The sequence below is a fragment of the Brassica napus genome, chromosome A2, assembly GCF_020379485.1.
Source record: "Brassica napus cultivar Da-Ae chromosome A2, Da-Ae, whole genome shotgun sequence".
Lineage (NCBI taxonomy): Eukaryota > Viridiplantae > Streptophyta > Magnoliopsida > Brassicales > Brassicaceae > Brassica > Brassica napus.
This window is the reverse complement of record NC_063435.1, coordinates 2,452,057-2,469,026: the sequence shown is the minus strand read 5'-3', so window position 1 is coordinate 2,469,026 and position 16,970 is coordinate 2,452,057. Positions and strand designations below refer to the sequence as shown.

The 16,970-nt window shown below is 36.4% G+C and overlaps 3 protein-coding genes and 2 pseudogenes across 3 annotated transcripts; all 5 read right to left on the bottom strand.

Annotated features, from left to right (window-relative positions):
• Window positions 1-2,273: 2,273 nt before the first annotated feature.
• On the bottom strand, window positions 2,274-5,711 carry LOC125582542 (annotated as a pseudogene).
• Window positions 5,712-6,168: 457 nt separating this feature from the next.
• LOC125582537 lies at window positions 6,169-7,789 on the bottom strand (annotated as a pseudogene).
• Window positions 7,790-7,934: 145 nt separating this feature from the next.
• LOC106408077 (putative F-box protein At5g15660) lies at window positions 7,935-10,150 on the bottom strand. Its single transcript, XM_013848904.3, has one exon. The coding sequence runs from the start codon at window positions 10,008-10,010 to the stop codon at window positions 8,925-8,927; it is 1,086 nt and encodes a 361-aa protein (XP_013704358.2). The 5' UTR covers window positions 10,011-10,150; the 3' UTR covers window positions 7,935-8,924.
• Window positions 10,151-12,733: 2,583 nt separating this feature from the next.
• Window positions 12,734-14,359, bottom strand: LOC106432470 (putative F-box protein At1g26515). Its single transcript, XM_048749270.1, has 2 exons — window positions 13,780-14,359; window positions 12,734-13,649 (listed from the first exon to the last, which is right to left on the bottom strand). The coding sequence occupies exons 1-2, from the start codon at window positions 14,357-14,359 to the stop codon at window positions 13,048-13,050; spliced, it is 1,182 nt and encodes a 393-aa protein (XP_048605227.1). The 3' UTR covers window positions 12,734-13,047.
• A 940-nt stretch (window positions 14,360-15,299) lies between these two features.
• Window positions 15,300-16,529, bottom strand: LOC106432469 (putative F-box protein At1g26515). Its single transcript, XM_022694795.2, has one exon. It carries the CDS (start codon window positions 16,527-16,529, stop codon window positions 15,330-15,332), a length of 1,200 nt encoding a protein of 399 aa, XP_022550516.1. The 3' UTR covers window positions 15,300-15,329.
• Window positions 16,530-16,970: the final 441 nt, after the last annotated feature.

The window sequence follows — 16,970 nt, the reverse complement described above, 5'->3', positions numbered from 1 at the left end:
ATTCATCATCATCACCGTTGTGGTAATGATAATGTGAAGAAGAAGCCATTTAAATGTTGCAAATGAGAGAAAATGTTATGAGCGTGAGGAGAAGTGCAAATTTAAGTGGGAGAAGAAGGATGTTACTTATAGGGAGACAGTGAAGAAAAAAACAAAGCATGTGACTTTGGAGTTGCTATTCTCAACCCCCCGTGATACTTATTACTTTGGTGAAGAAAGAAACAAAGCATGTGACTTTAGAGTGTAATGTTTTCTGACATTTTGGCAGCTTATTTTGGTGAAAAATATCAAGGTCACTAGAGTTGTCTCCTGTGTGCTCGTGAGTGGCAAGGTCACGAGAATAATGTGTAAGAGATTTTGCATAAGGTCACGAGAATAATGTGTAAGAGATTCTGCAAAAGGTCACGAGAATAAACTTCAAAGTAAACTTGTTTCAAACAATACCATGTTTCAAACAATAACATCAGACACTAACAAGTATCAACAAGTCCATCTTCAAATTAAACAACAATAAGATATTACAAATCCATGCAGGGTACTCGTGCTCATCAAGTCATATAACTAATCTGTGCAGGGTTCCTATTAAAACCAAAACGAGAACCGTAGCACCTACAAAGTACTCAAACCTCCCGGTAAAAAAAGATTTCTTCGTGGTTATATCAGTCACAAGCTTCTCTAGCCTAACCATCTTCTGTTGAGTCTCATAGTCGATGGAGAGGGTCAGATTGTCTACCTTATCAGCCAGCTGAATCACGTGTCTATCTCTAGCTCTCATTTCCTCCATCACCGCAACATCCCACCATTTCCATATATGACACTCTCCATCGTCTGCATTCACACAAGTGTAGTATCTTCTCCCTGTGGTGATAATACGGAAAAGTAAATGATCACTTATAGAAGAGTAAATGAGTATATGATTATGCATATCGACATGTAACCTGGATTATTCCGACCGGTAGATGTTGCAAGCAGAGGCTGAGCACCACAGTAGCATATCTGTGGGAAGCCAAACTCAACCTCCGGTTGTGGAGGGTACTGAACTGATGAATGAGCCTGTAAGCTAATCTCAGCTTGGTCACGTCGAATTAGATCATCTGTTTCGCTAAAACCACTACTTACTGAGTTACAAAACAAATCCTCTGACTCCGAGGGCTGGCTGTAGCTGTAGTCATGTCCCATGTTAGACTTAACCTGCATAAATAGACAATGTTATTATTACCAAAATTAATTGAGTTCATAATGAAAGAATGCAAGACACAACAACACAGAGTTTAAACAGAAATAATATATATTATTGATAGCAAACGGAGTCCATTACATGAAGAAACTTAAGCACTGACAGTCCATTACATGGAGAAACTTAAACAGAAATAGTAGACATCAACCAACAGAGATCAAACACAGATTTAAAACAGAGAATTGTTGTTCATCATTCTCAGAAATACAAGGCAAGCAGCTTATTCTTAACTACTTCTTCAGCATCACTTAATGGTTGCTCTCTAGTAAGCAGAGTGTCAAGTATTGCCAGCTTTGACAATTTCTCCTTCATCTCCAAATCCTCCTTTTTGAATTCCCAAATGGTCTTAACCTCATCAAGATCCCTCCCCTTACAGCTACTCCTTTTTGCCTTTGCAGCCTTAGAACCTTCAGGCCGGGTCTCATGATCACCAACTGACGCTTGGGAACCTGGCTCACCCGTTTTTCTCTTTAAACTGCCACTGGGTTGAGGTGTGTTAAGGCTAAGCCATTTCTGCTCAAACCTTAACACACACCATGCATGTTCAAGAGTAAACTTGGTGTTATGATCAGCGTAGAAGATCTGGTGAGCAACCTTCAGAACATCAGTTTCGTTCTGGCCACTGGCTTGTTGTCTTTCTGCAGAAGCGTATGCGGCGCAGAACTTGTTGGTGACCTCGTTTATTTTGTGCCACCTTTGCTTGCAATGGATATGCTCCCTCTTCTCACCCTCTGTAGCATGACGAGTAGATGCATAATATTCTCCAACTCTTTTCCAAAAGGTGCGTGCATTTTGATCATTAGCAACAACCGCATCCTTAGATGTGTTGAGCCACGCGCTGATTAAAACCTCGTCATCAGCCGGGGTCCATTTCTTTCTCTCCCTTCGCTCGACCGATATGGCTTCAGGTTGACTTGGAGGGTCAGTTGGTTGTGAACTGAAAGGAGGGAGTTCAGATGCTCCAAGGTTAACAGTACTAGAATGAAAACTTTGAAAAGGAAAGTTTTCATTGACAACACTAGGTTGTTGACTGTGAAGAAGGCCTAGATAGCTAGCGGACTGGCTATATGGATTCCTTGGATCCATGGCAATTACTACAGAGAAGGGTTTATAGAGGAAAAAAAATATTTGGTTACTGATTTTAGCTAAGCGGAGAGCTGAATAAAGAAGATGTTCGATGGTTGGGGTTTAATAGGTGCAAGTGTTAAGTGTAATAAGTTCTAGTGTTAATGCTCAACCAACAACTACCGTTGTCTAATCAAAAGTTATTAATAAGTTCTAGTGTTACAGACTACACAACTTAAAAGCTATCAAGTGGAACTTAACAACTTGACAAAATGAATTACTGAATTTCGTTTCAAACAAACTACAAGAGAAGTACAATTCATCATTTAGTGCTATCTCAGTTTCAAACTACTCTTCTACTACGAGAAGAAAGCAGACACAACATTTCGAAATAGGACACCAGCTAGAACTATCAGTTTATAGAGTTCAATTAATCATCTAGTACTATAAGTTTTAAAAAATCGAAATTTATCAAGATTATGTAGTTCAATTCATCATTTACTGCTATCTCAGTTTCAAACTACACTTCTACTACGAGAAGAAAGCAGGCACAACATTTCGAAATCGAACACCAGCTACTACTATCAGTTTTAAGAAAACGATATTTATCAAGGTTTATGTAGTTCAATTCATCATCTACTGCTTATAGTTTCAAACTACTCATCTACTACGAGAAGAAACCAGACACAACATTTCCAAATCGAACACCATCTAGTACTATCAGATTTAAAAAAAACGAATTTTATCATGGTTAATGTAGTTCAATTCATCATCTACTGCCATCAGTTTCAAACTAATCATCTACTACGAGTTCCTCAATCACCCATGATTCAATCACAACCAACCACTTACAATCACAAACAACCACATACAATAACAAACAACCACACACAAACGGTAACAACGACGAGGACAGAGGATTGAGCGTTACCTTATTTTGATTCCAACCGGCGGAGAGATTAAACGGCAGAGAGATGACTCAGCGGAGAGAGGAAACGTCGGGAGACAGAGCCGGAGAGATAGGTCGGCGGAGACAGATAGATCAGCAGAGATAGAGGTCGAGAGACGGATCGGGAGAGAGAGGAAACGTCGGGAGACGGAGCCGGAGAGATAGATCGGCCGAGAGAGGGAACGGCGGAGAAAGAGGTCGAGAGACGGATCGGGAGAGAGAGGAAATGTCGGGAGACGGAGCCGGAGAGATAGATCGGCCGAGAGAGGGAACGGTGGAGAAAGAGGTCGAGAGACGGATCGGGAGAGAGAGGAAACGTCGGGAGATGGAGACGGAGAGATAGATCGGCCGAGAGAGGGAACGGCGGAGAAAGAGGTCGAGAGACGGAACGGCTGAGACAGATTTTGGGAGAGGGAACAGGGTGAGACCGAGATCGCCGTTGAGAGAGAGAAGGGAGAGGATGAGAATGACTCGACTCCCCTGTTCCAACCCTAGACGCACACTCTCTCCCGCGATGACACGTGCCGTTAAGGACGGACACAAAAACTTCTTAACTAACATACGTTTTCTTCTTTTTAATTTCATTTTGATTTATTTTTTCGGTTTAATTCGGTAAGGACGCGGTTTGGGACGCCGATAATGATGCTCTAATGCTCTTGCTCTAATACTGTGAGTTTGGTACTTTTTGCAAGGCTATCGGTTCAAACTTTCAAAGAACAGGATATAAAAAATATTGAGCAATAAGTAAACTGAAAACGTAAATGGAGAAATTCTTCCATTTCGGCAAATGAATAACCAGTCTTCATCTTCTTTCTTAAGGTAGATTGTCTAGTTGTAGAAAATCCGATTCAAAAGTTGTGTTCATAGCACAGGTGTGACATATAGAAAAACAGCATCTGGGATTAAAAATAGTTTAATTGAATAAGAGGAAAGAGTGAAAGCAACCAAAAAAGAACAACATGTTGAGATAAGAGACATGAACTGTAGTGGCAACATCCCACATCAAACGAAGGAAATAATAACTCTCTCTAGCTTACAGCAGCATAAGACTCTCTACGTAACCCACGAAAAATATTGATTCACAAAACCAATCATGCTTAACGTCAACTTCAAACTTCATCGTCTTAAAATTAGCTCCCTTGAGATCGTGGTGGATAAGAATAGCCTCACTTCTGGAACGGTGAGGTGCATATATAATGTTATCACCCGTATGATTAATAACACCTTTCATACGTAAATGAAGCTGGGGAAGATTATCTATAGACTTCTCTTTGTAATCCTGTTTTCCTGCTTCGAAAATAAGCAAATCAATGGAAGGCACTAAGAGAGGAGATGGAATGGCTACGGCTACTCTGCCATGGTAGTTTATCAAAGTTTTAGAGCCGTTGTTCTCATGATACAAAGATCTGGTATCCTCAGATACTCTAGCAAAGATATTAAACTTCTCAGAGTTCAAATCGAATCTCATCAGACTCATCGCTCCTGTGCCCGCACCCGCGTACGCAATGTAGTACACAGAACCATCTATATATAGACCGTAAGACCAAGCTATGTGAGGAATGTCACAATCGATTAATCTCCATGATTTTTGTTTAGCTCCCAATGTGAATACCTGAAAGGTTACAAATTTGGTTTTCTACAAGACCATAAATTATGGAAAAATATACCTGAGAAATGTACATATAAAAAACATTGGCTGTAAAAAAAAAATTTTTTGATTAATTTTACATTCAATAAAAAAAAATACCTGAAACTAATCCTGTGTTGAGTGTCCCGCAGGATTCGGGGTGATGCACAATACTTTGTACTGATTATTGACAGGATCATATCCGAAAAAGCGTCTGGCTCTCCCTGGTATTTTCAGCCTTGGTAAAGATATGGTCTTTCCAGTGCAAGGGTTACATATGATCTCACCCATGTTCATCAGACCATTGACGTAATAACTAGGGTACGAGGCTCGACAGAGAGGAAATGATATTTTGGATAGAAAAGTGGTTGGTATTGATGCTGATGACGAGGATAGCGAAGATGAAGAGAAGAAGCTGTAACTTATTTGTTCAGTTAATGTCTATCCTGTAAAGCGAGTAGGAAACGCAAAGGCTGAGTCAAGGATCGTAAGGGAAACGATACGTTGAAACTCTTGCTGAGGATGATTTCTCGCCAAGATTTAGATACGAGCATAAACCTAACTACGGATTTCAAAGGCAACCGGTTAAGAATCTCGATCTGTAGATCCAGTGGAACAACGTTGGTTTTCCTCTTGTTGTAAAGACGGAGACTTCTTCTGATCATGGTCGGAAACCCTAGTTCTCTCTTTGTGAATCCTCTTGAAATTGTTTTAACTTTTAACAGAGGTAGCAGTGCGGCATTGGCTAATGGGCTTCCCACTTTCATTTCGATTTGGGTCTATCATATACAAAATACTCTATAGTTCTATATATAACTTTTTCTTTTAAAAAAAAAACACTTCTTTTAAAAGTTTTCTTGAATCCTTCTCTAAGAACCAAAATCCTAATTTCGGTTAAGACTACTTTGCACCTAAGAATAGAAAGATGTTAAGGATGCACGTTTCAATTCAAAAAGAAGTTATAGTAAAGATGAATTAAGTGATTGATCCTGACTCAACATATCCTGCTTCTATAGTTGCGTGGGAGTGCTTCTTTCTTCATGATAGGTGTATATTACACCAATTCGCTCTATAAATTAATGTAGTTTAAGGTTTCATCAATATTGAATACTAGTAACGTTTTTTCACCTTTAACAAAGGTTTTTTAATATATATATGTTCACAGGATCCAGACATGTAATGTGACGGTGGAAATATATATGTTTTAGTGGACTGGACAAGCCATTGGAGACCATTTATTTTCTTCTCTTGTGCATTGTACAATGCAAAACTTATTTGCAACAACATATCGAGTTCCGACAACCAATTCCGAGAACGTTACGAAAAATTAAGTATTTGTCGGAAGTCGGAACCTTTCGAGGACTTGACGACATACACTGATTTCCGACGCTCAAAGTCCGACAAATTTTTGGTTCTCGGAAGTGTGCCGGAGTTATTGGAATACGACGACTGTCCGATAATATGTGCCCTCGGTATATGAACTTTTTCTTGTAGTGCATATATAAATAGAAATTTGAAAAGAGGAAAGAGTGAATGCGAACATGAGAGAACAAATATGTTGAGACAAGAGCCATGAAATGTACTGGGAACATCCCACATCAAACAAAGGAAATAATAACAACTCTCTCTAGCTTACAGCAGCATAAGACTCTCTACGTAATCCACGAAACAATTTGATTCAGTAAACCAATCTCCCTTAACGTCAACTTCAAACTTCATCATCTTAAAACTAGCTCCCTTGAGATCGTGGTGGATAACAGTAGCCACACTTCTGGAATGGTGAGGAGCAAAAATAATGTCATCACCCGCTCGATTAATAACACTTTTCACACGCAAATGAAGCTGGGGAAGATTATCGAAAGACTTCTCTTTGTAATCCTGTTTCCCTGCTTCGAAAATGAACAAATCAATTGTAGGTGGCTCATAAGAAGTTTGAATAGCTGTGGCTACTTTGCCATGGTAGTTTATCAAAGTTCTTGAACCGTTCTCCAAATAACAAAAAGCTTTCATTTCTTCAGATACTCTAGCAAAGATATCAAACTTCTCAGAGTTCAAATCAAATCTCATCAGACTCATAGTTACTGCGCCCGTGTACGCAATGTAGTACACAGAACCATCTATACACAGACCGTTAGACCAGGTACGGTGAGGAATGTCACAATCGATAAATCTCCATGATTTTGGTTTTGCTCCCAATGTGAATACCTGAAAGGTTACAAATTTGATTTTCTACAAGATAAATTATGGAAAAAAACACCTGAGAAATGTAAAGAAAAAACATTGTCTGTAAAAATCTTTTATTTTTGTTTAATTAATTTTACATTCAATTAAAAAAAAAACCTGAAAGTCATGCTGTGTTGAGAGTCGATGCGGGGTGATGCACAAGACTTTGTACTGATTATTGACAGGATCATATCCGAAAAAGCGTGTGGAGAAGGCTGGTCTTTTATCCCTTGGTAAGGATATGGTCTTTCAGGTGCAAGGGTTACATATGATCTCACCCATGTTCATCAGACCATTAACGTAATAACTACGGTACGAGGCTCGACAACGGAGAGGAAATGTTATTTTGGATAGAAAAGTGGTTGATATTGATGTTGAGGACGACGATAGCGAAGAAGAAGAAGAAGAGAAGAAGCTGCAACTTAGGCGTCCCGTTTGGTCATCTTTATCGTGCAAAGCGAGGAGGAAACGCAAAGGCTGAGACTGAGTCAATGATCGAAAGGGAAATGATCTGATGAAAGTATGGCTGCGGATGATTTCTTGCCATGAGTTGGATACGACCATAAACCTAACTAGGGATTTTGCAGGTAAGCGGTTAAGAATCTCGATCTGTAGATCCAAGGGGACAACATTTGTTTTCCTCTTGTTGCAAAGACGGAGACTTCTTCTCATGGTCGGAAACCCTAGTTCTCTCACTCTACAATGTTTTTTCTCTTGGTATTTTTTTATTAGAGCCAGCACGTCGCATTAAAGTTGTTAATGGGCTTCCCACTTTCATTTGAACTTAACAAAAAAGTTATCAGAAAACCTCACAAAAAAATCTTAAACACATGGTTAAGCTCAAGGAGGAAGTACTTATAGATCCAAAAGGTCATAAACAAAAGCATTCATTGAAACACAAGTAGTCTCTTGAAATGTAGGCAACTGTTTATACTCTCTATTCCAGCTACATCTCGTAGAAGGTATGCTAAGAAAGCGTCCAAGAGGCAGAGTACAACGAAAGAAACAACCCTAGGGGAGGGGACCCTTCAGCTAACCAAACGAAACCAGCAATTCACCGCTCCTCTAGAGACGACGAAGACACTAACGACACTCGGTTACTCGTTTAAAACCGCTGGCGAAACAGAAGAGACCTAGTGGAGATCCAGAGAAGCAAGTATATAAAAGTGGATAAAAGAGATAGTGAGGGAAGGAGGTGGAAAGTGAAATATAGAGAAAGGGGATGGTGACAGGCGGAAGAGAGGACCCCGGCCACCAAACAGAGCAAATATGAAATTAGTTTTTGGGAGGATTTAGAGAGAGAAAGTCATGGTCAATTCACTAGAATCCCTCGGCAAGAGAATCCGTGTGGAATTGGTGCTTTCTTCCTCATAGTTAGTTATATTACACCAATTTACTCTATCTATAAACTAATGTACGCAGTTTAAGGTTTTTTATTATTAATATTATAAATTTAGTAAAGTTTCTGTTTCGCTTTTAATCAAGGTTTTTTATTTTGTATATATGTTCACAAGTCTCCAAACATGCTCAGTCTTTTTTTTTTTTAAACATGCTCAGTCTTCAACGAACTTATTGTAATAATGTGATGTCGAAATATGCTTTAGTGGCCTGGACAAGCCATGGGAGACCATGCTTTTTACTCTCTTCTGCATTGTGCAAGGCAAAAGTTATAAGCAACAACATATCGAGTTTAACTGAATATATATATAGGAAAGATTTGTATGCATACAAAAGAGAATAACATGTTTAGACAAGAGACATGAACTGTAATGGCAACATCCGATAGCAAACGAAGGAAATAATAACAACTCTCTCTAACTTAATTACAGCAGCATAAGACTCTCTACGTAACCCATGAAATAATTTGACCTAAATTCCAATCCACTCTTTGCGTCAACATCAAACTTCATCTTCTCAAAACTAGCTCCCTTGAGATCGTGGTGGATAACATTAACCTCAATTCTGGAATGGAGAGGTGCAAAAACAATGTCACCCATATGATTAATAACACCTTTTATAGGTAAATGAAGCTGGGGAATATTATCAAAAGACTTCGCTTTGTAATCCTGTTTTCCTGCTTGGAAAACGAACAAATCAACCGAAGGCGCTGAGTAAGAAGGTCGAATGGCCATGGCTACTTTGCCATGGTAATTTATCAAAGTTTTTGAACCTTCGTCAAGAAAAAACAAAGTATCCATTTTCTTAGATAATCTAGCAAAGATATCAAACTTCTCAGAGTTCAAATCGAATCTCATCAGACACATTCCTTTGTCCAGGCTGGCAATGTAGTACAAAGACCCATCAATGCACAGACCGTCAGACCAAGTTATGTGAGGAATGTCACAATCGATAAATCTCCATGTTTTAGGCTTAGCTCCCAATGTGAATACCTGAACGTAATTCGTTTTTGTGTCTCCTTCAGTATACGGGGTGAGACACAATACTTTGTACTGGTTATTGACAGGATCATATCCGAAAAAGCGCTCGGCTGTGCCTGTTCTTCCGCAGACAATATTCTCTGGTAAATATACGGTCTTTCCGGTGCAAGGGTTACATATGATCTCTCCTATGTTCAGCAAACCATTAACGTAATAAGTAGGGTAATAGGTTTTATGGAGAGGCAAAGTTACTTTGGATAGAAAAGTGGTTGGTATCGATGATGATGACGACGAAGAAGAGAAGAAGCTGTAACTTATGTGATCAGTTTCGTAATCTGTATCGTATAAAGCGAGGAGGAAACGCAAAGGATGAGTCAAGGATCGCGATCTGATGAAACTCTTGCTGCTGATGATTTCTTGCCATGATTTAGATACGGTCATAAACCTAGCTAGGGATTTTGAAGGCAGGAGGCTAAGAATCTTGATCTGCAGATCCAAAGGAACAACGTTGTCGCAAAGATGGAGACTCATGGTCTGGAAACCCTAGTTCTCTCTCTCTACATCTTCTTTCCTCTTTGATATTGTTTTAATAGAGACGCAGCAGGGCCGCATCATCGTTAAATGGGCTTCCCACTTCCATTCGGTTTGGTTTGGATAACTCGGTTTCTGGTTTAAAATCAAATAAAAGGTACTCTATTTTTTTTTATATAAATTATAGTTTTAAGATTTTTCATACTTTTTAAATTTTGTACATTTTCTATTTCAATCTTAATTGATTTTTTTCCTTCATATATATAAAATTTTGTACATTTTCTATTCACTCTTAATTAAGTTTTTTTTTCTTCATATATTGAAAAATCTGTACATCTTCTATTTCAATCTTAATTAAGTTTTATCACATATTTAAAAAATTGTACATATTATATTTCACTCTCAACTAATTTTTTCATATATTTAAATTTTTTAAACTTTCTATTTCGCTCTTAGTTAAGTTTTTCATATATTTAAAATTTTGTACATTTCCTATTTCACTCTTAATTAAGTTTTTTTCATATATTTAAAAATTACATTTTATATTTTACTCCTAATTAAGTTTTTTCATATATTTAAAAATTTGTACATTTTCTATTTCAGTCTTAATTAAGTTTTTTTTTCATATATTTTGTATACTAGGGTTCAACAATAAAGATCTTACTGGATCTCAGATAAAATATACACACAATCTGAGACGTGCAACCGGTGCAGTTTGATTAGTTTGATTTGAGATTAGTATTTTTCATGATTTAAGATTAGTATTCGTCAACACTGTTTCTCATACGGCTAACCAGAAGCCTTGTTCCGGTATTCCCTCAAAAAAAAGTAATTGGTTCTTCGTCCAAGTTGAAGTTCATTGTTGAAACTAATGCATTTTGTGAGCTGAGGTGCCTTTTGGTCTTTGTGAATTGGGATTCCTTTGATTATCCTCCCAAACCATTGAGATGACAAGTTTTGTAAAGTTTGAATTCAGGTAAAATATGCAGAGTGTTATATTGGATCATGGTTGTAAAGCCTGTGTTCTTCTTTTTTCTACATCAAAAGCTATAATGTCTTATTAAGATGATTTTAAGAGGATGTTCTAACCATCCAACTTAGAACCTTAGAGTCTACATGAGAGAAAAGCGACGATTTATCATTACACTGCAAAATATAATTTTTTTCCTGATATCTATATCACATCCATCCGCCTATAAATTAATGTAGTCTAAGACCATCATTATCGGTGAAATCCTTTTTGGGTTTCTAATTTTTTTTTGGTTGATTTAAAAAAAAATATTAAAAAGGTAACCAATCGCGGGCCGCCACGTGTCGGTGGGGCCCGCGAACAGTTGAAAAAACCCATCACGATCGTTTCTTCTTTCACACCTTTTGCAACCGGTTATTGTCATTTTGTGGGATCCAAACCATTAAAACCTCATTTGTAACGTCCTTTGTAACCTGCAATGATTGTGCTCTACTGTTTTTAATAATATTAAAAATTAGTAAAGTTTCTATTTAACATACACTAAGGTCTTGATTGGTACAACATTAGCATTAGCAGTAGTTGTATGCTATAAAAAAATATGATGTAGGAGTCGTATGTTTTTGCTAAATTGTTTATTTATTTTTAATGAATATATTTCTAATATATATATATATATATATATTAACATATCAAATTAAAACGATATACAATTTATTTATTTTATTTAGTAATTTTAAAAAATATTTTCATTAATTTTATAAATTATAAATGCAAATGCTCTTCTAAAAGCTTCATATGAGAGCATTTGCTAGAGAGCAATTGAACAGCATTACTATTTAGTAAATGCTTCTCCAAATGCTTTTCTAACAAATGTTGATTGGATAATGTAAAGCATAATGCTAATGACAATGCTCTACCAATCAAGGCCTAAGGTTTTTTTTTATGTTTTATATATCCCCTAGACTATATTTGCGAAGTGATTTATACACATGTCGTCACTACAATCATTCTCGCTGAAAAAAAGATGACATGGCATTTATAATTGATGACATGGTTTTAAAAAATAGTGACATGGCATCATATTAATTGTGAGATGTAAAATTTCCTTATAAAAATTTAAATTTTTTTGCAGAGATTTTAAATATGGTAACAAAAATAACTCATATATCATCATTAATGTCAATTTTCCATATAAATATTTATTTATGGTAAACTATTAAATATATTAGTAATTCATATATCCCAATTAAAATAATAATATATACGTATATATGTATCTCACATTAATAAAAATAAACTAAATAAAGTAACACTAATCCAAAAAAAAATTGATAGTTAAATATTTAAACATTATTTAAATTTATTTGTTCATCTTCATCATTTAAATTAACAAAAAGATTTATCAGTTTAACTAAAACAAACAGAATTTAAAATTTATTAGAATTTATATTTATATGTAAATATATATGTATATATTTAAAATTAGATGGGAATATATATATATATATATATATATATTTAAAATAACTAATCATTAAACACACTAATATAATTAAAACTATTTTTATAAAATCTAATTTTATCTTTATTAAAATTTAAATAAAATAAAATTTAAATATTTATACCAAATCAAAAGAAATAAGATTACAAAAATATGTTTATGATTTTTTATAACTATTGAAGTTGAAATATAAATTAATAATGTTGAAATATAAATCAAAATTTTTTTTGAAATAAAAAATGTTATGTTAAAATTACTATTTCTGCACATGGCGCTGGAAAACTCCTAGTATATATATATGTTCACAGGTCGCCAGATCATGCTTCAGTTTTCAACGAACTACTGTGTAATGTGCCGGTTGAAATATGCTTTAAAGGCCTGGACAAGCAATTGGAGACAACGTTTTTTTTTTTCTGTCTTGTGCATTGTACAAGGCATAACCTTATTAGGAACATCATCTCGAGTTTAGAAGAATAATATATAGGAAAGAGTAAATGGAACCAAAAGACATGAACGGTAGCGGCAACATCCCACAATAAACAAAAAAAATGATAACTCTCCCCAGCTTAAATCAGCATAAGACTCTCTACGTAACCCATGAAATAATTTGATTCATTAAACCAATCATGATTTGCGACTTCAAACTTCATCTTCTTAAAACTGGCTCCCTTGAGATCATGGTGGATAATAACAATATCATCACCTTCGGAACAGCTAGGTGCAAAAATAATGTCACCCATATGATTAATAACACCTTTCACACGCAAATGAAGCTGGGGAAGATTATCGAAAGACTTCTCTTTGTAATCCTGTTTTCCTGCTTCGAAAATGAACAAATCAATTGAAGGCACTGAGTGAGAAGGCTGAATGGCTACGGCTACTTTGCCATGGTAGTTTAACAAAGTTCTAGAACCGTTGTCTCGAAAATACAAAGCTTTCATTTCCTCAGATACTCTAGCATAGATATTAAACTTCTCAGAGTTCAAATCGAATCTCATCAGACACATCATTCTTGCGTCCGTCCTCGCAATGTAGTACACAAACCCATCAATACACAGACCTTTAGACAAAGTTGTGTGAGGAATGCCACAATCGATGAATCTCCATGTTTTAGGTTTAGCTCCCAATGTGAATACCTGAAAGGTTACAAATTTGGTTTTCGAAAAAACTAAATTCTGGGAAAATGTATATGCGAAATGTAATATAAAAACCATCAGCTTAGATGATCTTTGGCCGTAATGTTTTTTTTTTGTTTGATTAATTTTACATTTAGTTAAAAGAAAATACCTGAAAATAACTCTGTGTTGCTCGTCCTACAGGATGCATGGTGATGCACAATACTTTGTACTGATTATTGACAGGATCATATCCAAAAAATCGCTCGGTTATCCTTCGTCTACTAGCAGCTGTTATTTTGACAAGCTTCGGCAAAGATACGGTCTTCCCGTTGCAAGGGTTACATATGAACTCACCAATGTTGATCAGACCATTCACGTAATAACTAGGGTACGAGGCTCGACGACGGAGAGGAAAAGTTACTGTGGATAGAAAAGTGGTTGATATCGATGTTGATGATGACGATAAAGAAGAAGAAGAGAAGAAGCTGCAATTTATGCGTCCAGTTTGGTAATCTATATCCTGTAAAGCTAGTAGGAAACGCAAAGGCTGAGTCAAGGATCGTAACCTCATGAAACTCTTGCTGAGGATGATTTCTCGCCATGATTTAGATACGAGCATAATCCTAACTACGGATTCTGAAGGCAACCGGCTAAGAATCTCGATCTGCAGATCCAAAGGAACAACATAGGTTCTCCTCTTGTTGCAAAGACGGAGACTTCTTCTGATCATGGTCGTAAACCCTAGTTGTTTTAATATCATGGCAAAACATGGCAAAAATGTCTACGGTGGCTTTGTGGCGTATAACATGGCAAAAAAAAAAAAAAAAGTTTTCCACTTCTTTCTCCCTCTTGATGTTGTTCTTCTGATCATGGTCGTAAATCACTCTATCTCTCTCTCTACTTCTTTCTCCCTCTTGATGTTGTTTTAATAGAGACGCAGTAGGGCCCCATTAGTATGATTGATTAATGGGCTTCCCACTTTCATTTCGATAAGTTTTCGGTCTAAAATCAAATTAAAATACTTTAGTTTTATATTTAAATCAAGAAAAAAACACTTCTCTGAAAAGCTTTCCTTCTCTCTAAATTAAATTTGTGTGTCTCTTTCTACGAACCAAAATCCAAATTTTGACTAAGGCTGCTTAGCAACTACAGTTAGTAGAAAGGTGATAAAACCGCAAGAAGTTGAAAGAGAGATAATACATAAGGCCACTTTGAAGAGAACGGTGTTTGATCCTGATTCCCACAATCTCGATTTTTCTATTGTTGCGTGGAAGTGCTGTTTTTGTTTGCATGATAGGCTATCACAACAAATCGCTCTATAAATTAATGTAGTTTAAGGTTTTTCATAAATATTAAAAATTTGCAAAGCTTCTAATTTCACCTATAATTAAGTTTTTTTTTTGTATATATGTTCACAGGTCTCCAGGACATGCTTTATTTTTTTTTTTTTGTAACACGACATGCTTTAGTCTTCAACGAACTATTGTGTAATGCGACGGTCGAAATATGCTTCAGTGGCCTGGACAGGCTATTGGACACCATGTTTTTTACTCTCTTGTGCATTGTACAAGGCAACACTTATTAGCAACGACATATCGAGTTTAATTGAATAATATATAGGAAAGATTGGATACAACCAAATGAGAATTGAATAACATGTTGAGATAAGAGACATGAACTGTAGTGGTAACATCCCACAACAAACGAAGGAAATAATAAATCTCCCTAGCTTACATCAGCATGAGACTCTCTACGTAACCCATGTAACAATTTGATACAGTAAGCCAAACATGCTTTGCGTCAACTTCAAACGCCATCTTCTTAAAACGAGCTCCCTTGGGATCATGGTGGAAAAGCGTAACCTCACTACCGAAATAGCTAGGTGCAAAAATAATGCCACCCGTATGATTAATAACACCTTTCATACGTAAATGAAGCGGGGGGAGATTATCTATAGACTTCTCTTTGTAATCCTGTTTTCCTGCTTCGAAAACGAACAAATCAATTGAAGGCACTGAGCGAGAAGATCGAATGGCTATGGCTACTTTGCCATGGTAGTTTACCAAATTTCTAGAACCGTTGCCAGGAAAAAACAAAGATTTCAATTTCTCAGATACTCTAGCAAAGATATCAAACTTCTCAGACTTCAAATCGAATCTCATCACACACATGTCTGTGCCCGTGCTTGCAATGTAGTACACAAACCCATCAATACACAGACCGTCAGAAAAAGTGCTGTGAGGAATGCCACAACCGATAGATCTCCATGTTTTAGGTTTAGCTCCCAATGTGAATACCTGAAACTGATTTGCGTGTCCTGCAAGATTTGGTGTGATGCACAATACTTTGTACTGATTATTGACAGGATCATATCCGAAAAACCACCTGGGTCGGCTTGGTGTTGTTTCTACTAGCCTTGGTAAATCCAGGGTCTTTCCGGTGCAAGGGTTACATATGCTATCTCCAATCTTCAACAAACCATTAACGTAATAACTACGGCACAAGGTTAGACTGCGGGGAAGTGTTATTGTGGATAGAAAAGTGGTTGATATTGATGTTGATGACAAAGACAGCCAAGAAGAAGAGAAGAAGCTGCAACTTAGGCGTTCAGATTGGGCCTCTATATTGCATAAAGCAAGTAAAAAACGCAAAGGTCGAGTTAAGGGTCGAAAGGGAAACGATGTGATGAAACTCTTGCTGCGGATGATTTGTTGCCATGATTTTGATACGACCATAAACCTAACTACGGATTTTGCAGGCAACCGGTTAAGAATCTCGATCTGTAGATCCAAAGAAATATCATTGGTTCTTCTCTTGTTGCAAAACGGTGACTTCTTCTGATCATAGTAGTAAACCCTAGGTCTCTCTCTCTCTCTCCATCCTTTTCTCTCTCTTGATATTGTTTTAGTAGAGAGGCAGCAGGGCAACATCAATATTAAGGTTGGGGGTTTGGTGTCCGGTTTGGTTGAATAGGATTTCGTATTTTTGGTACTATGCTCATAAATCCTATTCGAGTTTTACTAGTTTTTGGATCGGGTTCAGTTTGGATCCTTACAATTTATAACTGGTGTCTAAAATCTTCGATCCCAAATTTTTTATATAAAAATTAAAAAAAAATGATCAAAAAACTTAAAATATATAAATTATTCAAAAATCTAGATAAAATTAGTTAAACTACCTAAACTAACTAATAAGTATTCAAAATAACAAATTAAATAAACTACAAAATCTTTAAAATGCTCTAAGTTATCTAATTGGTTTAACATATATTAAAAAGTTAATATAGTGAACTAATTTTGGATATTTTTATATCATAGTTCGGATTTCAGCTTGGTTCATGTTATAACCAAATCTAAATACCTAATTCTTAG